Source organism: Alligator mississippiensis, chromosome 4 (genome assembly GCF_030867095.1).
Source record: "Alligator mississippiensis isolate rAllMis1 chromosome 4, rAllMis1, whole genome shotgun sequence".
NCBI lineage: Eukaryota > Metazoa > Chordata > Crocodylia > Alligatoridae > Alligator > Alligator mississippiensis.
In genome coordinates, this window is record NC_081827.1 from 84,286,636 (window position 1) to 84,311,651 (window position 25,016).

At 38.8% G+C, this 25,016-nt stretch overlaps 1 protein-coding gene across 9 annotated transcripts in view; it reads right to left on the reverse strand.

Moving 5' to 3' along the window:
- The window catches only part of CEP290 (centrosomal protein 290), a 99,756-nt gene that overhangs the window by 2,572 nt on the left and 72,168 nt on the right, over positions 1–25,016 (reverse strand). For 7 of the 9 annotated variants that reach the window (XM_059726144.1, XM_059726141.1, XM_059726142.1 and 4 more), the window contains 13 exons: positions 24,856–24,972; positions 23,130–23,275; positions 22,055–22,210; positions 21,468–21,591; positions 17,625–17,759; positions 12,384–12,470; positions 10,305–10,469; positions 9,581–9,703; positions 8,476–8,648; positions 6,390–6,531; positions 2,756–2,829; positions 2,530–2,633; positions 267–373 (listed from right to left, as the gene is read on the reverse strand). In XM_059726144.1, coding sequence (XP_059582127.1) covers positions 267–373; positions 2,530–2,633; positions 2,756–2,829; positions 6,390–6,531; positions 8,476–8,648; positions 9,581–9,703; positions 10,305–10,469; positions 12,384–12,470; positions 17,625–17,759; positions 21,468–21,591; positions 22,055–22,210; positions 23,130–23,275; positions 24,856–24,972 — 1,653 coding nt within the window. The remainder of the gene's footprint in view (positions 1–266; positions 374–2,529; positions 2,634–2,755; positions 2,830–6,389; positions 6,532–8,475; positions 8,649–9,580; positions 9,704–10,304; positions 10,470–12,383; positions 12,471–17,624; positions 17,760–21,467; positions 21,592–22,054; positions 22,211–23,129; positions 23,276–24,855; positions 24,973–25,016) is intronic. The other 2 variants (XM_059726145.1, XM_059726147.1) reach the window with 2 other exon arrangements.

The window sequence follows — 25,016 nt, forward strand, 5'->3', positions numbered from 1 at the left end:
ACTGGCTACCAAATTATCCAGGAAAGAAGCAAGTGTGAGCAACTTGATGGTAGAACAGTTCAGCTGCTCAGCATACTGGACAATGCCAAACTCCCTCTCTTACACTACAGGCACAAATTCACAAGAGTCTCTTCAGAGATTTCTAGAGAGTTTCAAAGTAATATTTTGAGACATAATAACTGAAACTTAAGAAGGATTCTACCTTCAACCTATACCTAACTTTGTATGGTCATAAGTGAACCGAATGGCAGACATGCAACACTCACCTTAAGTTGCTGCTTTTCTAGTTCTGATGCTTTCAGATGTGTCTGAAGGTCAACCATATCTGTCATTAGCTTGTCAGTTCTACCTCTATCCAAAAACTCATCTTGTTCTACAAAAATAAGAATTTAGGTTACTAAGTTAAGGCACTGTAAGTTGGGTTATACCATTAACGTGATCAGAATCCTATGCCCATTGTCATTTCACAGTTACCATTTCAGTAGAAATAAAACTATTCTGTTAATGTGCATTTATCCAGTGTAGCCTTCAGTGGTACAATCTGTGCTACATCAGTGTATCTGAGACTATATCAGGTTTTATACTGCTGAGCTACTTTCCCTTCAAAGAAGGCTCTTGACAGGCAATAGACTCTTAGCTTCTCTTAACTTGGCATGGTAATGAAAAACAGTTCCGAAGAAATATAAAAAGATATTTGCTTGTCCCAGGCTACCCACCAAGTATGGCACTTTACAATGTAGGCTCTCAACTCCTGTCTAACTTCCATAGCAATCTTCTCGCCTGTTACCCAATCACAGGAAACAACATTCCTTTCTAAAGCCCCCTTAAGTCTCCTTTCTACTGCAATCTGACAATTGGCTGCAGCTGATTAAACTTGGGTAAGGCAGGGGGTGGAACTCAGGTGAGATTCATCCAACCAACCTGTGACAATATCCTAGAATATTAGGAAAAGAAGAGATCTGTTACATCTGCTTGCATATATTATTTTTGGTCAACTTTTAAATGCTGTAATCGATGGTACTCCTCTTCTATCACTTCTCTTTGAATAATGTTCCAGCTTAATTTGTGTCCACGACCCCTATTCATTGTTGTGAGGTTATTAGTGGATAAATTTAAAGCATGGTGTTTGACATACTGATTTAATGTGTGTAGAACTGAAGCCATGCAAAATTAGCGTTACAAAGGTTGTGGGGCAGTTATCCACTTTTACTGTGGTTTGGCAAATTGGGGAATGTGTTCAACTTAAAATTCTGGTTAATATTATTAAATTATCACACCGTTCTCACTATAAAGTTGTTGCATCACATAAACCTTTCAGTGTGACAAGACTCTTCATCCCAGACAAAAATAAGATACTAAAACTTAACAGGCAACTGAAGAGGCCTATGGCAAGCGTTTGGAGCAAAGGCTGCAGTAATTATTAGAATGGGGAAACGGAAAGAGGAGAAGCCTTGCAATAGGGAGCACTCAGCTGTTTTCAGTGGTAGAAAATGAAAAGAACTACCACAAGATCCTAAGCAAGGGATGCCCAGAAGAGTGAGCCAGAAGTTAGTGGTACTGTATGCAGGATGTTTGGTTTTAATTAAAAAAAGATTTGCACTATATTTTCCTTCAAGTAAAGAGAAATGATGGACAGAAAGTGTGCGCCTGTTTTTAGGTACGTGTTACAGTTGGGTGCAATCAAAGTTAAACTGCAAATCAGAATGCTCCTGGCTTTATTTGAGGTGGGAGGGTGGTGAGTTATGTGGGGAGTCTAAAGAATAGAAATAAGAGCAGAGAACCATATACAGTAAAAGCTGTGTTAACCGGCATTTTACTAACCGGAATACTCTATTAACCGGAATTTCTAATATCCCCTGAAACAAATCCTCACTTTAGCAACAGGAATCTTTGCTGAGTCTATCCAGTATGTGCATCAAGTATTTCTGTTATTTACATTAGTGATGATGCCAATAGAGGAGTTGCCAGGAGCCCTTCCAGTTGATATCCGCGTACGTGGAGAGAGAAAAAAAGTTTGGTGGGGTCTGAAGTGCGTGCATGCATGCATGCACCCCTCCCAGACAGGAAAGTCTGCAGGGGAAGGGGCAGGGGGAAGGGAAAGGGATCTGTGTGGGGCAGGGCGGGCTCAGATAACCGGAATTTTTAGATAAATGGTACCCCCCTTACCCTACTCATGCTGGATAACAAAGCTTTTATTGTAGTTGGAATGAATTCCAGGTCTAATGAGGCAAAGCTAGACAAAGCTGTACTCCAGGACAGGGACTATACCCTGGATTCTGTTCAAACTGAAGATTAAAGCCCATGCATTTCAACAACCAATCTTCTTCACAACAATCTAGTGAGCCTCCAGCAGATAGGATCTGCGATGTGGTCAGAAGAGCTCAGATATTTGTACCAAGACTCTGCTAATGTGTCTCTTCAGTAACTGCAGTTAACTGGAATCTGTAGCATGGCAGGGCAAGTCAAGAGTGAGGACAGCCTCAGGCACAGAGTGAAGAAAAGTCTTTTTCAGGTACTGAAATTGATTACCATTTGCAGAGCCTCCACTTGCATTTATACCTCTCTGATGCTTGTACGTTTCCATTTGATGAGCTAGTTCTGCTTTTTCCTTTTCCAGCCGATTGTTTGTTAACCTGTAAGACAACATCAAATTCTGTGAAGAGTATCTAGAAATGTCATTATTACTGTAAAAATAATATTTAAATTCTCATTTCTGTATATTCTGGAAAAGGGTGTGTTTTCTTATGGTACTCACCTGAGAAGCTGAAGCTCTCTGTTAAGGCCTTGCTCTGTTTTAGCATCTTCAGGAAAATGTTTGAGAAGCTCAATCTTGGGTAAAAAAAACAAACCCATGCATGCAAATTAGGAGACACCTCATATGACAATATCTATAAAAACTACTTGCAAACTCAAAGTCGTTTTGATCATCCCATGCATCAAATACAAGAAAGGGAAAAGTGTACAGCAAGGCAGCATAATGAGAAAATGTTTACCATATTAATCTTGGAGAAAGAGACAAAGAACTTTTTATTGGACAGAAAACCTACACCATAAACATATTCAAGAAAAAAAAGAACAAAACATGTACTTGATCTCTCTGGATATTGGTAATATCTAAGCTTCTATAGAATTATCTACCAAATTACTGTGACTAGTCTATGAGCTTTACATAAAGAAAAACTATATGTACAGAAGAGTCTAGATAACTAAATCTGGCTCAAAGATGTAGCAGGATTTAGAAGAGTGTTTACATGAATTATGGCTATTAGCCCTCTACTTTCAAAAGTTTCACTAGAAATCTATCTGCACGTCTCCCTACCTACGTTTCTTTGTAAACTTTCACTTCTTAAAACCAAATGGCTTGATCCAAGTAAAAAAAAAAATCATTATGAATTTTACCTGTTCTATTTTTATGTTGTTTAAAGGTGATTATAATTAACATATACCTTTTAAGCAATAAATCATAGGGCCTGGTTTTGCAATCCTTATAGAAGTAAGTATTACTTATTCATAGGAGTAAATAAAGTTTGTAGGAGCAGACCCATAATCTATGGCTGAGAAATTACCTTTCCTCGCCTTTATTCTGTTCTCTCTGGGGGATTCTGGGTACAGGGAATAGGTCAGGCTCAAATTGCTTAAAATTCTTGTGGGATTTGTTAGTACCATCAAATGCAGAAAGAAAGCAATCATGAGGTGGCACTGACATGGACAACAAATTATTAAAGAAATAGGACATTCATCAAAGAAATTACATAAATACAAACTACTAGGAACTGTCTCATTACAGGATGGTATCTTCCCATGTACAGAGTTGGAACAAATGGTACTAATAATGGCAGGCTTCAGATACTCCTGAAAGTGAGAGGCATGAGAGTTCTGCTCCAAGCAGCCAGGGAATGATGCTATTTTAGACTAGTTTTGGTGAGTAATCTTTCAGAAGAGCTAGTCTTAAAAAATAACTTAGATCAAATAATCACAAGTTAATTTTAATTGAAATTAAATGGAAGTCTAAAAATAGGTCCGTGATTAAGGTTTTCAATTATAAAAATTTTCACATTTCTTAAAAAATTAACGGTGCTAGCTAGTGAAATCAATGGGGCTTAATATTTCCAGGACTTAAAAATGAAGGTGGCTTGGACTTTATTTAATTCAAAGATGAACATGTATTTGGAAGCTACGTCGTAAACAAGGGTAAAATATTTGTAATGTAGGGTTCCAGACCCAAGCAGAAGAGTAATTCAAGAGAGAGACCTGGAGTAAACACAGCCCACAAAGAATAGGAAAAGGAACAAATTAGCAAAGAAACCTGTGTGTTGGAGGTCAGAAAGTATGAAATCATGCAAGTCAAGCTGGCTTAGACCTTGCAAAGGAAACGGCAAAAAATCATTTGGCTATATTAAAGAGAGGAAGAGAGAGAGAAAACAAACAAGGTAAGTTTGCAAGGGTCAGACTTGATGATCTGCTCAGGTCCCTTCTGACCCTACCAACTATGAAACTATGAAGTTATAGTGGGCCTGCTACAAGCAAGAATTGAGATGAATTAAGTACAATGCAGGTATGGCCAAAACAGTAAATGAATAGCTTGCCTTATTTAACATGAGCAAAGCACAGAGCACTTAAATTTTAAAATGTTTCAAAATAATTCAGTATTCTGTTTATTGTGTTGTCTTTTGACTGCCTACATATTTCTGGATAATATCATGCAAACATTAAAAATAAAGGAAAAAACCCCAGATATTAATCATAAAAGTTGAGTCTTGAGGTTAATTACTGTGTGATAGTTAAAAGAATTCTGCCAAGTTGGGTTAAAAGTTTGGTCAAACTTTTAACATTTGAATATATTTGATTGAAAGACTGAAAAACAAGAAATCAGTAAGATCTGCAAAAAATAGGCTTGGAAGCACCTCTGGGTGCATCTACACATACAGTTAATGCAACTTGATAAACTCTGGAGTACGTTGCTTCTGGGCACAGCATCTACATGTGTGCCTGCAACAGCAGCATTTTGAGTTGGGGTGTAGCAGCCTCAGGCTGGCAGTAGGCTCGGGGGGGGGGGGGGGGGGGGGGGGGTCAGCCCTGGGCTCCACTCAGCATCATTAGGTGGTGGAAAGGTTGGCTGGGGCACTAATGTGCTGAAACTGCAGAGCTGTGTGGCAGAGCCTCCGAGTCTGCTTCCAGCCCAGGGTTGCTCCACCCTGGCTCAAAGTGCTGCTGTCTCGGTCACCATTTGCGTGTGTTGCAGAGCAGTAAACGACTCCATTGTAAGATAGTACTGTACCTGACAGTACTATCTTTATGACAGGGTTAATTTACTGTGTCCTAATACTGGCACACATGTAGACAGTGACGCTTTACTGCAGAGCTAATTAGCAACTCTGCAGTAAAATGCACATGTAGATGCACCCTCTGGCTTGTACATTCACAGAACAGAGTATTAAATAGTGACACAATATCAAACTGTCCCCTATATTCTGTAGGGTAAGGGTGTCAAACATACAGCCTGCTGGAATTCAGGGTTATGGCTATCAGGGGCTGGGGCCAGCCACAGGATCAGGGGCACCTTTGCGCTGGAGGGTATGACCATTGGCAGTAGGACAGTAAGCAAAGGCTGTGCTGATACAGCTCTGCCTGCTCTGCAGTGGCTTCTTTCACTGCCACTGGCTCCACCACTTCCACAGCTGCCATTGCTGGTGACCCCTTCTCTCCTGTCCCAGCCACTGCCAAACGTTGCCCATCCTGCTGATCCCATTGGCCCCTCTGCTGCCACTACAGCTGCCCCCTATCCTGGGCTGCCTATGGCCCATGACGAGCCTTATGGTTTGGATTCAGCCTAAAACATGGAGTGAGACTGACACCCATGTTGTAAGAGACCCACCCTTGGAATCATCACCCTCTTGAAGCAAAAAAGGTCTGCTTTTGAAGCAAAAAAGTGTCTGTGGTATGCTCAAACTCAAACTCAGCTGAATGGGTTAAGAAGGAAGCTAATGTACACTGAACAAATCAGTATCTATACCTCAGCACTTACGAACAATACTACAATGACAAATCTACCGAAGCAGAGAACTGAAGAAAAACTACTGATCATTTTGCCAAAAAGCAGTTTAAAAGTAGTAGTTTAAAAAATGAGAACAACAACCAATGATTTAGGATAAACTATGTTACGCACATGTTGTGATAATCTACACACAGAGAAAGTCCTGGTTAATTTGAAGCTTAAATCCAAACAGTTGGAAGTATGGAAATACACAGTGAAGGTACCATAACAATGACAAACTTACAGAAGGGCATCAGGAGAGAGAGAAAACAGAATCAGATTAAAATAGACAATGAGGAGAAGTGAGTAAAATTTAAGCAATTTTCTTTCGCAGTTTTACTCAAGTTTTACTCACTTGTTCTTTTAAGTCTTGTATGTTTTTTTCAGTGCTGTGTTCATGTTCTGTTGCCTCTTGCAGTAGCTGTTTCAGTTCAATAATGTTTTGATTTTTTTTGGCAATATCTGTTTCCAGTTCCTTCATCTTGGTTTCATACATCCTGAAAAGAAGGAAGAAATTAAGGAGCATTCTACCAATACTAGTCAAGTCCCTACTCCAGAAAAATATCCTTTCCCACCCTGCAAACCTGTTATTCAGACAACCTTTTGAAAAACAAAGATGGTACTTCTACTAGAAGTTTAACCATGTGTTCATGGAATAGAAACACAATATTTTAGTTACAGTCCAAACAAACTTATCCGAAAAGGCAAAGGTTTAAAACATGGCTGTCTAACTGGTGGCCCACAGACTTCTGCAGCCACCTCTCCCACCATTGCTCAGCACAGAGAGTTTGGGAGTAGGGGTGAGAAGGGGCATGCACCAGAGTTGCCCATCTGCCCAGGGTTCTGTGAAATAACTTAGAGGATTGATAGTGTGATGAATGCCTGATGTGACAAGTGTGGAAGATCCAAGAACAATACCTCATGCAACCAAACTGGAGTAATGAGAACTGTGTAACCCTTATCTGGCATTGGGTTCTGTCTCTTATGCATAGAGCAGTAGCAGACTGGCTTGAAAAGGGAATAGCAGCATGCGTGTGTGTTAGGATATCTGGATGCATTTTGTAAAAAAAGGGGGGTGTATTAAGTGCACACTATGTGGGATATAACTCTCCCTTAGGTGAAAGATAGTTGATGTCTTTTTGAACAGTGAAAAACATCATTCAAAGATACAGCCACATTGCATGGTTTTGTGATCTGGTAATTTTTAAATCAACCATCATGCAGTATTTCCCAGTTCTTTCTCACTATCATGTGTAGCAAGGAACTCAGGTGAATTTGGGGTCACTTGCCCTTTATTCTCCTGGGAGAAGCAGGATATATAAGGCACATGCTGGATCCCATTTCCAAAATGTTCTGATGTGTGCATGGGGTACGTGTACACCAAGTGAGATCAATAAAACTCCCAGAAAGAGTGTTTGCTCTAACTTATAAAACAGGAGCTGAATAAGTACATCACAGTTTACATGAAATCAAGTTCTATAATGCGAATAATTCTCTTATCAAATATTATGGTAGTGTCAAATAGATCAGAGAATGAAAACAGCCAAAATGAGACAATTATAATAATGGATATAACATGAACAGTGTTTTTGAGCAGTTAATATAATGCACTACTGTTAACAAAAAATAACATCTCCTTAAGATCAGATAATAGCATTCTTTGACCATGTGTTTTTCCTAGACAAATTAACTTTCATGTACAAAGGAAGTTTGATGATTTAAGGTTTAAGGCTATGATACCTCTTTCCTATCCACATTATTCCATGGAATGTGGAAGAATTGACTAGCTTCAGATCCAACTCACCTGTTTATTATTAAATATATTAGTTTGGGAATAACATACGGATGCTTCCATTCTTTATGCCTACTCTCTAAAATCTGTCTGATACAGGGGTTCATCCATCATCATATTCCTGATTTAGCAAATAAGCTCTTTCCTCTTTTCAGCCAAATGTTTGGATTTTTTTTTCTCACACGGTCCTTTTTTATACCTCTCCCCATTTACCACCACTATACACCTATTTATATGGCAAAGTCTGGGAAATTCAGATTACTGACCTTTGAATGCTCTGGGTTACTTAAGTTCCCTGTTTTGGAAGTTGCCATAGTAAGACATTGAGGAACATACTTACTGCACAATTTTGAACAGCAAAATCTCAAAGGTAGCTTTCAACACAGCAATTCAGCATTCTGCTGTTGCTTAGAATGAATAAAGAAAGTCTCCACAGCCTCAAAGACCAATGGAGCTGAGTAAATCTTTGTGAAGGCTACACTTCTGTATAATGAACATATGACAGAATATTTTGTAGAGTTTAAGACTACGTTGAGAAAACTGGCTTTAAAAGGAAGAATAAGAATTATGAAAAAAAGAATAAATCATTTAAAAACATTTAAAGGCAAACTCAAAAATTACTTTGCTTTTTTTTACATTTAGTTCCTACCTTGTTACAACAATCGATTTCCATCTTTTGCTGTCAGCTCCTTCAAGTAGTGGGCCTCTGCTTTCAGCAGAATTTAACTTCTTAACAGTCTCCTCCAGCTGCACAGTCAACTTTTCATTTATTATTTCTACATTATTCTTTGCTATCCGTAGCTTCTCTGCAGTATCAGCCTCCTATTGTCCAAAGACAGAGACAAAATTATGTACACCGTGGCCAAATGGATTTACATTCCCTTTTTAAAAAGTATCAGACATGCAACATGTAAAATTAATAGGCTATTGTGTCAACTAAAAGTGAGGAAGCACTATCTCCAATTGTTACTAACTTCACTTTCTGCTAATCTGAGGGAAAAGGCAGATGCTAGATCAGGGGTTGGCAACATTTATGGGCTGTGTCAAAAAACCCCGCAACCTCAATTTGGAAGCTGTTGGCATGCCAGGGGCAGATGGGAGTGGAGCTGCAAGGGACCCACTCCTTGTTGCGACAATGCAGTCCTAGCCCCTACCGCATCATGCTCCTCGAGGCGTGCATACAGTCATTGCTGGCAACAAGCTGGGATGGGACTCCAAACCCCGGCGCAGATGATTACAGCCTTGTGGCTGCCTACTGCAAGCAACCTGGGCTCTGGGCAGGCCCCTGCTGCCTGCCACAGAGCCTGGGCTGCTCGCGGCAGGGCTTGAAGCCTCCCCACTACTTGCTGTGAGCAGCCTAGGCTCTGTGGCTGGCAGCAGGGGCCTGCTCAGAGCCTGGAGCTGGCTGTGGCATGCCAAGCAAAATGGCTTCACGTGTCATGCTCTAGCAGGCATGCTGGAGGTTGCTAACTCCTGTACTAGATCATTAACAGTATTTGAAGAAGCATCTGGTATTTTTTAAAGCTTTCCATTCAAGTAATGACGTTGTTGAATTCTTCTCAGCCTGTGGGATCTAACTAGACTGCGAAACTAGCATAACCAGGCTTAGAGGATCCATCAAAATAGTATTTGAACATCTACAGAGAAGTGAGAGTGCAAACTCAAGATCTCTGTTATCAACCATATTGCAAAAGAAGATTCTAAAAATAACCAAAAAATCATTCAAATGGCTGGATGCTCTCCTACAGTCATACTTTTTTCAAATCTTTACGTAGTCTCTCATTTTCAGCAACGATTTTTTCCATGCCTTTGGTCTTGGATTCATAACGCACGCTCAGCTGGCCTCCCAGATGAAGTTTCAGTTTTTCTATTTCAGACTATAATATTACACAAAATGCATTTAATACAACTTGGAAGACTCTTTCAAGTGGTCATGTGGAAATTACATTATAATTGGAATTATCTAGCACATTCAACCCCTAAAGTACTTAAGACATACTCAGATTTTATGTCACAACATTTTTCTTGGGGGGGGGGGGGGGGGGGGGGGGGGGGCAGAGGGGAAGACAGGACACTTATCTGTAGGTCACAACTATTTTTACCCTACTGAACATTCTACTATAGTAGTTATTCATATAAACTGACACTGCTGGTAGAATAAAGTTTTAAACATTTTGTCTGCAGGTCTGAGTGTTTTATACAGTGCCAGTATGTAGAGCACATGCAAAGATTTTCTTCTGTCTATTACGAATTTCACATATGTGGTTTAACAACTGAATTCATTTTTGGTGCCGAATATGATCATTAGACTTCATTTTATATTTCACACACACACACACACACACACACACACACACACACACACACACACACTTGAAATTTGCCATGTTTTAGTGAACATAATGCTATTGTTCAGTTTTGTTTTAATTTACATAGAGAATGCTATATAAAATAGTAATTAAAAAGATAACTCGATACCTTTAGCCTCTCATTTTCATGTTCTAAGCTAACTAGTTTCTCATTAGAGACTACTCCTGGGGCCTTTTTCAGATCTTCATTTTCTTTTTGGACTCTCTCCACCACTTTTTTCATCAAACCAATAGTTTTCTCTAATTCTGGTACCGTCTTTCCACTTCTTCCAGACTATTCAGAAGGGAGAAAAAAGCATAATGAAATAACTTTAAATCTATAAATATCTCAAGATACTATCCCTTAGTTTTTTGGCTATTTTTTTTCCTGTTTTGTTGTACTGCAAGCAAAATATGGTTACAAAGTTTGGGATTATAGCTGTGCTGCACCCCTAGCAGCACATATGCCCCCTTGCTTAAGAAGTGACAGGATTGGCCTTTTAATTAGTTTTAGCGAAAGAAATTACATTTCACTCACAAACTATGGTTGCCACATGGTGTGAGCACATAATGAAGCAACAAGAAAATAAACCCAAGTAGTAAGATTTTGGCATGTCTAAGATTTAAATCAAGACAGAAGCAAACCTCAAGAAAGAAAAAATACTTCTGTATGAGGGAAACATTATTATTGTTGCAAGGGCACTGTAGCACAGGGGTTAAGGTATTGCACTAGGCTCCAAAGGCATGAGTTTGCGCCCAGCTTTGGGACTTGTGTCAGGTTTGCTCCCAGCCACGTAAACTGTAAGCAAGTACCTATTTTGGATGGGGGAGTTAAAGGTGGCCAGGTACAATATTAGCTTAATTTCTCCTTTGTTAATCTGAAAACCATTTATTTTTCATCTGCTTAGCTCATTTCATACTTTTGGCAAGTTTGCCTGGTTTCTTAATGATTGGTTTTCACTTTCTTTCCATATTAAATAAGAAACTAACTCAGCATGCCTTCCACGCCCTCTTCGTCACATATACACGTAACCCTGCCCCCCTCAACACTTTCTTCCAGGGACTATTTTTCAGTAATGCAATTACAGAGATGCTGTTTTTGAGTTTGACCGATCGGCCAGAAGCATTTCTTTTTCCTGGGAATCCCTATAAATTGCTGAAGACCATTAAAAAAAATGGAAGGTTCAGGGTGAAGCTCCCATAGTCTAATATGGTCTTGGAAAGGAGGAAGAGGCTGGCTTTTTACTTGCCAAGAATATTCTGCAGATGTCGCGGACCAGTTTAATAATTGGGCTGCCTAGGTGGAATATTGCTGCTACAGGAAGTGCTCACCGGCAGGCAAGCAAGCAGGCAAACTGGGAGGTAGCAGTCAGAGGAAAGTTACTTGGTGGGGATGTACTGCTTGGGCTAAAAGAATAAAGGGAATCATATAGATGCTCCCAATAGCACTACTTGCTATTCTCACTCTTTGGAAACCTACAAAGCACCAGCTGTGGGGAGTGAGGGTAGCATAATTCACCCTATGCATAGTGTAAGATACACAAGTATGGCTCTTAAAAGTACTTGCATCTTATAGAACCACATGTATGACAGTTACAACACAAGGACAATGGAGGAATCTTTAGAGAAATGAATTAAGAGTATGTTTCATACCCATTACAGTATTTCCATAAAGGTTAAAACAAATTTAGAATTGTGTCAAATCAGTAAAGTAGGTTAAGAGTACTTGTGGTTAAAATAAAGACTGTTTCTTTTGCAGTCTTCTTGTATATTAACAAAAGAATTTTCTTCACTAGTAATAGGTACAATTATCTAACATTTTAAGACAAAGTTCTATTCTAGTTTTTAAATCCTAATCCCATTTGTTTTGCTGTACAGTGAGTTTTATTAATTTATTTTTAAGTATCATATTTATATACTCAGGGCTACAGTCTCATTCTGGTACAGAGATTGTAGCAGTAAGTTGTTAATCCAGGTGGCAAATTAAGGTCTGGTCCCACAAAGATTCAAGTGTGTAAGCAACTTTACTCATGGCAATAATTCCACTGACAATTTGACAAGGACATAAAATGAGAGATAACTAAGTGTCAAAGTTATTTTTTCTAATTTTCTTTTGATCAATTATAAGCATCTCAGTTGTAATTATGATTAGTAATCCCATGAATTTCAATTTCAATACAACATTTTGAAACACATGTGCATTACTTACCCCTCTAACATTGCCTAATTTACGCTCAGCTTCTGCTTTCTCTTTTTTAAGCAGCTCACACATTTCTTTCAAGTCACCCACTTGGTTCTAGGGAACAAAACAAGAATTTTATTCAGACTTTTTCACTTATAAAAGTAAATGTAGACTGTTTTAAATATTAGACATTTTTAAATCCCAAATTTGACTTATTTCAAAAAACAAAACATTTCCCATTGCTTTACAATTCTTCACCAGTCATTGCCTATAACCCATGTTGCATTATACCTTTACCCTTAAAATTGTACTAATTTTATTCTATGAGGGAGATGCTATTGCATGTATGCTCCTGGTCTTATATGTATATTGAATACAGCATCATGACCCCTTTCTAAATTGACCCCTTCAGTTAAAACAACTGAACAACAGGGAATATTTTAAGCAAAAGAGCTTAAAAGCCTGTTTAAACTGCTTTTGATCTTGCCTGGAGAGATAAAGGTGGGCCCCATTTGTTTTTCTTTTTAAGAAAAAGAACCTGTATCAGGAAATTAGCTTCAAATATTCCATGGAACAGCTCCCTGCTCTCCAATATGCATAATGCAAATGGCCAGTTTTTAAAGGGACTGCCTATGCTCACCATAAAATATTTTAAAACTTGAAAACAGCAGTGTGTGCTCTATTGCAGTTTCAAATTTAGATCCCTCAAGCAAGCTCCATATTCATGGATTCCCCACCCCCGTGTAAGTACAGCCTCACTGACTTCAATGGATTCTGTGGATACAAAATTCATAACACAAAATATAAAGTTATACAGACATTTTTCTTTATCTAACCCTATTTCTGCATGTTTGCCTACAATGATGTTCTTTAATGATAACTTGTTGTATTCTTCATCTGCATATCATTAATATGCAGTTTTGAGGGCTACCCATACCAGTTTTCACTGTTTCTGGGTTAGGGTTATACTGTTTCGGGTTGACGTGTACAGTTGTAAATGGCAGGTGGATCAGATTTTGTGTCCACTGGCCCTCCCTTCCAAAACTGATGTTTATAAGCACATAGTTCATAGTTGGTAGGGTCGGAAGAGACCTGAGCAGATTATCAAGTCCGACCCCTTACCATGGCAGGAAAGAGTACTGGAGTCAAACGACTCTGGCAAGATGTTCATCCAGCCTCCAAAATCCTGGATGCAGGGTCCCAAGCACACACCAAGGCTTGAACTTGCAACTCTGTGGCCCCAGAGTCAGGACAGTGCCCCATAAGCCAGACAAGTAGGCCAAACATAAATGCTCTTAATGTGAAATTAAGTCACTGTGAGCTCTGCAGATGCCTGCAGTGAGGTGGACCTCTGGCACAAAACAGCATGTGTGGGAGAAGTCCAGTCACTCTTTGGATGGCTTCAATCAACTCAAAAGAAAAGTGCTTTTGAGCACAAGATTCCATGGTTACCATATTTACTCAAATATAAAGTAAACTGGATTATATGACCACCCCCCAATAATTAGATTTTGTATATGGAAAATTTACAAATTTGTTAAAATTTTCCACATGACTAATTATTGGAGATTTGTCTTGAATTTGTCCCCCTCCCACTGCTACAGCAGGAAAAATAAATCTAGGGGATCAGGAAGCCCCACTGCCTTCTGCCCCCCACCAACTTCTTCCTCTCCTCCTTACTGTCAGACCTTGTTCTCCCTGAACACATGAAAAAGAGGGGCAAAGTTTGCATATAAGCAAATTACTACTGGTACCCATAGGCTTAGATCATTCAGAATTGAGGCACTGTTCCTTTTTGAAACTGCTGCAAGTTTTAGCACAGGTACTCTACAAACACACGTTTAAACAGCATTTTTGTACTTAAATATAGCACAAACTATACTTTTTTTGTGCAGTAAATAAATAAATAAATAAATAAATAAAACACACACATACACACACCCCCCAAGCTGTCTTGTGACTGCTGTGGTTCACTTGACAGTCCAAAACACACCTTTACCATTACACCATTCTTTCATAGAGTGTAGAGTCGGAAGGGACCGCAATGGATCATCGTGTCCGCACCCCTGCCCCTGCTTATTCCTGTTACAAAACTGTCCCATGCACCCGCGTTCCTATGCACCCATTTGCCCGTCACCATCACCTTTAACCGTCATAATTGTACAAAGGACCTCAGTGACTTCCCCCTACCGTACCTCCTCCCTCCTCTCCCTCCTGTTTGCTCAGTCCTTTCACTCATCATTGTATTTGTTGTCGTCTCTGTCACCATCAGTGTCCCTGTCATCATCAGAGCTCTCTTCAGGAAAACCCACCTCTGAACAATTTATGCCAGTCCCCTTTCTTATGTCTGCCATCTCTTGCCCATCATCTTCTACCATCTTCCTGCAGCATCAGTTCATCTCACTCAGCCCCATTTTGAAGCGGTCCTCAGTTGAGAGGTTTGTGTATCTATTTACGAGCAGGTTCCCTGGTCTTCCACAGGGTATTCCTGAAGCAGGAGATGAATTGATCTAAACAGGCTATTGGTCACGTGCCCATACAGAACCGCCTCACTGGTCAGAGTTATGAACCGTGTCACCACCAGGAGGAGTATGTGTATTTTGTTCCACCTCTCTCTGGCATATGAGCACTCCCAGAGGAGGTGATCAATTGTTTCTACCTCCTACTGGCAGGTTTGCCTGGGGCACTTGGATGGGCCTCTCTGTCCCTTACTGTTTCTCCATGCCTGTGCTAGGAGTGTCTGGCAGGCTACCTGCCAGTTCAGGTCTCTGTGCTCCTTCTGCAGGTCCTTCTGGAAGATTTGCTCCCACGCAGCCTGGCAACTGCCACCGGGGTAGTAGGTCCATGGGTGACATGATATCACTTGCCCTTACCACCTTCTGCATCTTATGGTGGTTTATCAGGGCTGCTGGGGCCTCGTCGTGCAGCTTGTATTTGTCCCGAAAGCGTTTCAGGACCTCACAGAACCATGGCAACTCCATTGTACGTGGGCTTGTATTGGTCATCGTGTACATCCACCACTTTTGCAGTAGCTGCCCTGCAAAATACTTTACAAAGCAGATGTTTTGGATTCTCTCTCTGTTGCCATTTTGCAGATCTGGCTCATGTATTTGGCCCAGACAAAAAGCAGAACGTCTAGCATTCCTCTGCCTCCAGTTCGCTTTGTACAGTGTGGTCCCATTAGTCCAAAGCCAAAAGGCTCATGATCTACAATATAATTCACGAGGCTGGGCCCCAGCAAAGTCAAGTGTTTCAAGCCATGGGTGACCCCACAACTCAGCACTGCTCAGTATGTGTGTGTATTCCAGATACCACTCCCAACACAAAGGATCTGTGTACTAATTAACTCCCCACTCATGACTGGAACTGGGTGTTTTTGTCATGAGTCCTGGGATGCTCCAAATATTTAAATGCAGATGAAGTGCAGGGCAACCTGGTCTGGCTTCACCTCATGGGGGATGGGGCCAGACTAATCGTATGCACCTGGCTGAGAGAACGGGCGACAGAGGGATATTCTGGGTGAACTGTTTTGAGACCCCATTTGACGATGTCTGTCAGACACTTAAGGCTGGTGAAGAAGATGAATTGAAGGCACAGCTCAGCTATTGGAACGAAGTAGTTGCCAAAATATATTCAATATACTGGCTCATTGTGACTCCCTAAAAGAGTTGGTGCTGAGGGGGACTGCATGCAATGGGCATTCGTTGTCATCAGTGATTCCTCAAGATCAGGACGATCAAGCCAGTAGTAAGCCATGTAAGGTTTTTGAATGATTCAAAGGAGTTGGAACTCATCTGGCTAATTTGACCCGAGACACAAAACTTTTTCCTTAAAAATAAAGGTCTGTAGATGAATCCGCTGTTGGCTAAAAAGTCATCCTAGGATCCATCTAGGCAAGACTCCAGCAGATCCTACAGGTGGTGGTTAAAGTGAGGGTCGGACCACAGATTTCTCAGTCTTGTTTCCTTTCCTTCCACTTCCGTACAAAGGGCACTACCCTATGTTATTCCAATGGGCTGCCCTAACCTAGCCTTCTGGTAGGTTCCCATTACTACATTTATCCCATATGGGTCATGTTTTTATAGTTATGCTCAGTGTTGGCTGCAGTTAATCAATTTCATAGTTTTTTTATTACTGATCCCACGCTGCTTTTCACAGCAGTTTAATGCTAGATACTATATTTAATGAGTTTTCCCTGTATGTTGTTATAAAATGAGGGGTTTTTTCCCCCCATACTGATTGTAAGGTATAAATCAAATAAATATGGTAAATTTAGGTGAAAGTCTAAGACTCACCATACTTGAAGAGCTGAAAAAGTCCTTGAGCCTGTCACAGGGCAAGATCTAAAAGAGCTAGGAACAACCTGAAGAGGACTGGAGGAAGAACAGCAGAGATCCCAGGTGACATGAAGGGACAGAGATCCCAGGTAGCACAGAGGAGCAGGCAATACCCCCAGAAGTGCAAAAGATCATCAGTGACCCTCAGAGGCAATGGCCAGAGCAGGGCTCCCCAGCATCAGAGTGGCAGCAACTTTGGTATGGGCCTTCCTACTCGGCACTTGATATTTTGGCTGGCAAGACTCTCAACTGACTGGGCTAGGTGGTAGCTTCCCAGATTGGTTTGCTGGTGACTCTGACTGTGATCTGTTTTAGGTTTCAGTTAATGTCTGACACAGTGACTCTCAACCAGGGTGCTCTGGCACCCTGGAGTGCCTTGAGATACTTTCCAGGTTGCTGCAGGGTGCCATACAACGTTAGTACTTAGATGTGCAAACATGATAAACCCAGAGATTTAAAAAAGGAATCTATAGCATTAAAAAAAAATTCTGACCTGCTGTGGTCTTTCTGAGTTCTTTGAAACATAAGAATTGCTTTATTTTTTTCTGTAGTTAAAAAAAGAAGTGAAAACTAAAGAGCTGGCATTTTCTGAGAGATGCCTTGCGTCTATCAAAGTGTGCCCCGAGTCTAAAAATGCTGACAACCATTGGTTTAATCGTTAAATTTTTCCTTAAGGTGTATGTTTGTTTCTCTTTGTCCTTGTAATAAACTATGTTTTAATTTAGTGTTTGCTTTTAAAGGGGAATTTTGTTCATGGTAGATCATCCAGGTAAAATTTGATTTTCCTACGTTTCTGGTTGTCAGCTCCACCTAAATTTGAAATGTTGATATAAACCTCCAAATGTGAACTTGGCCCTTGTTATTTCTTTCCTGTGCCTGGTAGAAAAATTACACTTAAAAACACATTAAAAAGGTTGTTTGAAAATATTACCTTTAACCTTGGCAAATCTTTATTAGCTTGTTCTAACTGGAATCTTAATTCAACATTTTCAGATGATAGTCTCAAATTCTCCTTCTGAAATTCCTGTTCCCTTTGATATTGGTCATCTGATCCTATTCCTGATGTCTTCATGAGAAATGAAAGAGAGAGAATAAATTATTTTTAAATGTTAAGGCATTCCTTTTTATCTTCATTATATAAAAATAATCTGAAAAAGAAAATTCTGAGGATAAAACTGCTCAGTGAGCAAAATACTTTCCTTTTAGAAGTTCACTAATTACTTTTTTATTACAATATTTAAAAAAAAAAAAAAAAATAGATAAAATAGCATGCAAACATGGACCACGTGAATGGCCCAGTGTTACACCAAACACCAACCTTGTAATTTGAGTATTTATTTAGTTGTGCAAGATCAGAATTAAAGCAAAGGGAGACAATGAATTATTTCTAGATGACTTTTTACAGAACTATCAGTGAATTTTCCCTACACAAAATGCCCCAATTGCTAGCGTAATTTATGCATCCTAGAAGTTATTCCTGAGGTTAAGAAAAAAAATCCCAAAGGCATTTATCCTTTTTCAGCAATTTCAAGCTCTGCAGAAACAGATAGTTCAAAAGAAGCAAATGAACAAAAGGCTTCACTTTGCAACCAATCCTGCAAATGTTAGGAATTTACCATCACAATACTAATACAGAAGTACAGTTGTGTGTGTGGACATATTACTTATAGGACAAACACCACTCCCAATGATAAATATGTTCATGGGTTTTCCCTCTTCAGTAGAAAAAGAGCAAAACAAAAAACAAATATAAAAAGATAAACCAAAACCAGCTGATAATTCCACAATAGTTGCATATAATAATATATTTTACTATATATATCATCAATGAAACATGGGAAGTGTCTACTTTACTAGTAAAAAAGAAAAGTAAGAGGTATTGTCGCAATACAGATTTCTAGAAGGAGTATTACAGAGCATCTGGAATCAACCTATTCTATATAACTGGAATCAATCTATTCTACAGTTAAACAGGTAAGAATGAAGCTAATAAAAAAGCAAAGGGTTAAAGAGCTGCTGTAATGCCAAACCTGAAGATTTTCACAAACTTCTGGGATTGGTTCAGCTCCCTCTGCATCAGTTTGGTGATCTGTGTGTGTACCCTCTTCAGTGTGTTGATCCATTCCATTATTCATCTTTATAACTTTTGGCTCATTGGATTGATTAGCTGATTTCCCTGAATCGAGCTGATTGCAGCTTATTTCATCAGCACAAAACTCTGCTCTATTTCCTTCTTCATCAGTGCCATTTGATTGCTTGCATAATTTTTGTTTCCCATCTTCTTCTCCTTCACATTTTTCATTATTTTTTTCCTCTCCAGGTTCTGATCCATTTTCCTGTTTATCATTGCAACTCTCTTTATCAGCTTCAGTTTTCAGAGAACTATTCTTTTCATCTTTTGATTCTTCCCTGGAACTATTTGGGTCTTCATTATTTTCACAATTTTGAGATTGCTGTTCTGGAACTACTGTACTCTGTCCCTGATCATAATCTTCATCAGGAACATCTGTACCCTCAGCTAAAGTGTTGCCATTTGTAATACTAATAGCATCCTGATGCTTTACTTGATCTCTACTTAAAGTAGAATTCTTTTGTGGATATTTTAAATGCTTGTGTTCACTGACGTGGTTAGTAAGAGAATTAATCAATGCAGTGTTGTCATGTACAGTATTCTTAAGCAGAAGGAAGATGGAATGGAGCGAGAAAAGAACAAGAAGTAGGTAGTAAAAAGAAATAACAGTAAACAACCTAACCACAAAGCAGCATTTGTAGAAGTGTTAATAAGACCCAGATAATTTGACATCAAGAATAGTGAAGCCCACATAAGAAAAGCAGCAGCAGAAGCCAAATTCACAACCTCCTCCACAAACCACCTTTCTTCCAGTTCTTTGTCTACTGCTAAGAACAGCTAAAGCATCCTCCAACTCTCAGTCTCACAATCGATTACTCCCTATGTATTAGGGCAAGGCTGTCCTAGTGATGGCCCTGGGCTTCCAGCTGGCCACATTTGCCTCTGTCACTAGCTGCTTCAGGAGCTGGGGTCTCTGTCTCTGTCTTCCCCCCCCCCCCCCCCCCCCCCCCCAGCGTCCACTGCCTGAAAGAGGGCCAGGGAGCAAGGCAGGATGGCACAGCATAGGGAACGATGGCCAGGGGGCCTCAGCTTCTACTGTCTTACTGAGGCCTCACCCAACCCTCAACAGAGGAGATTTTGCTATCTTAAAAAGCACACCTGGCCAGCGATAAAGAATATATATCCTCTCCTCCACAGAAGAGGCTCACCTATATAATCAAATGCTCTGACATCACAATTGCCATAGATTGCAAGTATAAGAAATAGCTAAAAGGTGTATTGCAAGAGAAACATATAAATCAGTAACTGTATAATGAAATGCAGAGATGTAAAAATAAGCTAGGAGAATTATGATTGTATCTAGCTTTCCATCTTATCCCTCAAAATACAGCTTCTCCCTCTGACCCACTGTCAGTTTACTGTATGCCATACTGTCAACCTGCAGTCCCCAACTTTCCCAAGTGGGGCACTAAACCATCCAAAGTTTCATGGATACTTAGACAAGAAGCTACTACCAGGTCAACTCTTAAATACTCATCCTTACCTGCTCATCTATAGACTATAGTGAATTCTTGGGGAAGCACATATTATGCATATACATTTTCTCCCCTGGATGTAAATCTGTTTGGCAGGTCAGGCTTCTTGCTTGATCCTGAAATGCATGTTCCCACTCGTGGAGACAAACCCTGTGGTGCCTAAATAGGACTACATAAGGGACCAACCTGGATTTTGTCCACAATGATAATTAGCACAAGAAGCCTTGCCTCCTGTATAAGCAACTTCCTCTTGCACCCAACCACCTCACTGTGTCTGGTTTTTGTTTTGGTTTTTTTTGGATGTTCCAAGTAACAGAATTAACAAAAGAGAACAAGATAAAGATGGATTTTGCTCTTTACAAAATCTATTTTAGAATGAGTTTGAAGCTCAAAGGAAAAATAGCAGGTTGGACACTTGCAAGGTTCCACTTCATTTAAATGAGGTAAGAAGGAAGAGAGCCAAATTCATGACAACTCTGGTTTTTTACATTTTTGTATGGGAACGCAAGGGGCCATATTTAGAATAATCTAAATCTCTTACACACCAAGCATATGCATAACCAAAGTATGATCCATACAGAAAGACACTCCAAGAAAATTGTGTGTTCTGACTCTCACATGCTACTTTGGGCTTTCTTCTAAGTTGTCCACTGTCTTGGTGGGCCAGGTTGCCAATGTATCCACAATCAAATCCTTTTCAAAGAAGCACCTATTCTCTGAAGATCCTAAACACTGATTAAGACATGAAATAAAAAAATTCCTGTAAGCCAAAACCTTCCCCTGGGTCTCCCAGTGTGTCTTGCCATTTAGATTGCAATATCCATAGGCCAAGAGGGGGGTCTATTTTCAGCCTTAACTCACACTGACTGCAACTCAATAAACACTGTATTCCATTCCTTTCTCCTTTTTAACCCCATAATCTTCATGATAAACACTGATAAGTTTTAGTGCCTGGCCTGAAAAAAAAAAAAAAAAAAATCAACCGCTTATCATGATGTTAATAAAGGATGAAAAGGTACACTTTTTTAGAAGTTGTATTAAATCTTTGCATGCTGAACCAAAATGGACCATACACTACAGAATAATAGATGGATGATAAAAAGTGTCAAACTAAAGAGATCTATACCCAAATAAACACGCAGGTAATAACATTAAATTGTATTCTTACAGATGGTCTAGAAAAAGTCTCTCTTGAAAACTCTCTCTCCAAGGCATGAAGCTTTTCCTGTAGATATTGATTTTTTAAATGCAGTTCTTCTACAACAGAGTCTCGTGGGATAGCTTGTTGGGTTCTGCATACAAGAAAAAATGAGTATACATCTATTAGTGCAAAAAAATCATTTCTAAAAGTAAGGAGATATTTGTTTTCCTAAAGATTTTGTAATATCACTGGGTTAGACAAACATAGCTGCACTGCCTCAAAATCTGAAACTCTAAATCTGGCAACAAATGTTCAGCCTCAAGAAATCCTAGTAGTCTGTTCTCTTATACATATGAAAAAAAAATCCATTATTGCAATTTACAATGTACTGTATATGCACACTAAAAAGATAATGCTCTTAGATACTTTAGAAGAAGGAGCAAGAGCTAAAGAGCTGCACTAACAGTTCAACTACATTTTCACTTATGACAAAGGTGCCAGCTTTTAATCATGTTAAGTTTTAAAATGATAAACCAGAAAGAGATTTAAGGAAAAATGCATATCAGTTCTCTTAGATATCTAAATGGGGTCTCTTGTTCAAAGACAGCTCTTACCTCATATGTGCAATTTCATTTTCTAAGCCTGCATTCCTTTTCCTTAGTTCTTCCAGCTCCTTTTCTGTCTCTGAAGCTCGTACTCCCACAACGTGATCCACAGTTACACCAGTGGTTTTGAGTTTCTTTTGCAATGCAGTTTTCTCTTTTTCAGCCCTGTGACATTCAATAATTTTCACTGTAATCTTGCTATGTCTGAATTGTATCCTGATAAATCACAGGGGCCTCAACCAACTAGATTGCTTTAGATGAGAATATTTTCCCAAGATTTTAGACCTGCATTTTATTCGCTCACTTAACTTCCTTGATTTAAATTACCTTATAAATGTATATATTTTTTGGTTTCTCAAAGAAAAAATGCTAACACTCAACACTGTTTATTTCATAAATCATCTGTTGATGGTGTTTAGCAGTGATATCTTACATGGATATAACTGTTTTATGAGATTTGCTAAAAAGGGAAAGCCTAACTGAAAATAGCTAAAGCATGAAACCAACAAAAATATTTATTTTCCTTTGTTATTTCTCCTCGCATGAGACCCAAATCAGTGAAAGTGTTGATATAAATTATACTGAAAACATGGAACACACTCAATGTTCCTTGATCTCTCTTTGGTATCTTTTAAAAAAATCTCTCACACAACAGAATGCTGAAGATATTGTGATGCTGCAGGTCAACAGTAATGCAGCAGTTAATCCTAGCAGTCTGATGAAACTAAACAGTGCTGAGAAAATGCCTCTTTACCTCCAGCTGGTGCTGCTTTGATGTGAATAACAGATTGTGATATAAAAGAATCATTACATTGAGAATTTAAATTAGTTTTGTTCAGACAATATTTCTTATATATAAAACCTGCCAGCTCCTGCAGCTTACAGGATATTAAGAAAGGCAGAAGACAAAAATGGCTGGTTGTTTGGAAATAAACTATTCCTTAGAGTCTCAAAAATAATTTCAAATTATAGATTCATTTTGTAAATATACGGAAACTGTTCATATTGTTTGGAACCAAGGAAACCAAATTTCTTTAGGTGTATACCATCAGTTTGGAGATTTGTCTAATTAGATTCAACTCACTTGGAATAAAGTTCCTTTAATGTACTGAACTGTTTTGTTAAAGTCTCTGTCTCCTTCTCCTTCTCTTTCAGTTTGTTCCGCATCCCTTCCATTCTGGCTTGCCATTTCTTACCCTCTTCCCATCTAACTAATTCATCCTTAGAACTCTGTGAAACATACAAAAACAAAATACACACTTCCCTTTAGGATTATTTTAACACCACAGAAATTAAAAAGAAAAAAAAAAAAAATCATACATCCTCCTGCCTGTTCACTCCCTCCAAAAACAAACAAAACCAAAAACAAACAAACAAAACAAAAAAGAAAAGAAAAAGTACAATTTGGTTAAATACTCCATTTTGAAATTTTAACAAAATATAGCAAAAACAGTATAGGTGCGTTAATACAGGGCAAGTCCATGCCCTAGTTTATAACCTGTTCCAAGTGCAAGTGGAGAACATATCCATAAAATTTAAAGTTTACAAGCAAAAAGAAAGAAAAAAAAGAAACATATTATAAAATCCACTATTGGGGGTGCGTATCATTCTACTTTTCAATACAGTTTGGTAAAGATGGATAGAACAGAGGATATGATGCTTGTCTTTGTCATTATAATTTATGTAAAAGGACCTCTTTCATTTTCAAGCCGGTTATGAGCTCAGATACCACTTTAGTATTAGCAGCTGTTTGGTCCAATAGATATTTTTAATTCATTTTCTACTACAGGAAATCAATTTCTATTTATTAACACTATGAACAACAGGTTAGAACTTGGCATTTTGACCATAAATGGCTATGGAAAAAGCTGCAAAAAATGTTTTTAGCAGCAGAAATGAGACTGTTTTGTTTTGGATTCTCTTCCCTTCCATCACTTCCTTTCTTTTCCCTTCTTCTACTTTCCTTTCCCATTCATTTGAAAAAAAAAAAAAAAAAAAATCAGTAATGTATGAAATGGAACTGAAGGCTTATTCAGGGAGAACAAAAAGGGTAAGTGTGTGCGTGCACATATATACTCTCCCCTCCAATAGTTTAATAAAAATACAAATCTCAATTAGGAGGTAATGTATGTACAATGTCTCAAACTTACCTAATGTGAGCTGCAAGCTCTTCTTTCAAATCAGCTTAAATGCTTAAAATGCCAATGAATGCAATTGAAAGGGCATATTACAAACATGCATTGCTCTAGTCACATTACTAGGTACCAAGACAACTGACTAGTCTGGTGCCATGACAGCAAAAACAACAAACAAAAGAGTGGACAAACATCTATAGTTAGGCAGAATCTACTGAATACATATGAAGTACAGAGTCATTATCAAACATAATTATTTGAAGGGACACAAAATAAATCACAATTTTCTTGCAACATATTTAGACAATTCCACTACTGGTTCCACCTTAGCTGCTCTCCTTAAAAGAAATGAGAAGGAAAATAGATTTCTCTATTTTTCCCTACTTTCTTTAATTGATTACATTAGAAAGCATTTTGTATATAGCTGGTTTCACAGTCGTTTCTGTAGTCAAGTCAGTTTTCTATGCTTTCACGTGGATTTTTAATTCAACAAGAAAAGAAAAACAAATACAATACTGAAATGTTGAATTATAAATCTGAAATATTTGTATGGGGACTCAAAAGCAGGTGAAATTCCTGAATGCACTTCTGATTTGTTTTTCTTTTTTTGAAGAGCTAGATTTTAAATTGAGGGGGATCCCTTTAACCTCCACAAACAAATACCTTATCACATACCTTCTCCTCTCTTATGCTTCTCTTTTCTACTTCTTCATTCTTCTTTTCAAGTTCATTTTCTAACTTCTTAACCTTTTTCTGAAGTTCATCTATCTGATTCTGTTCATCAGCTTTGCTCTGAAAAAATGACAATTATCTATAAGGTCATGATGACTATTCTG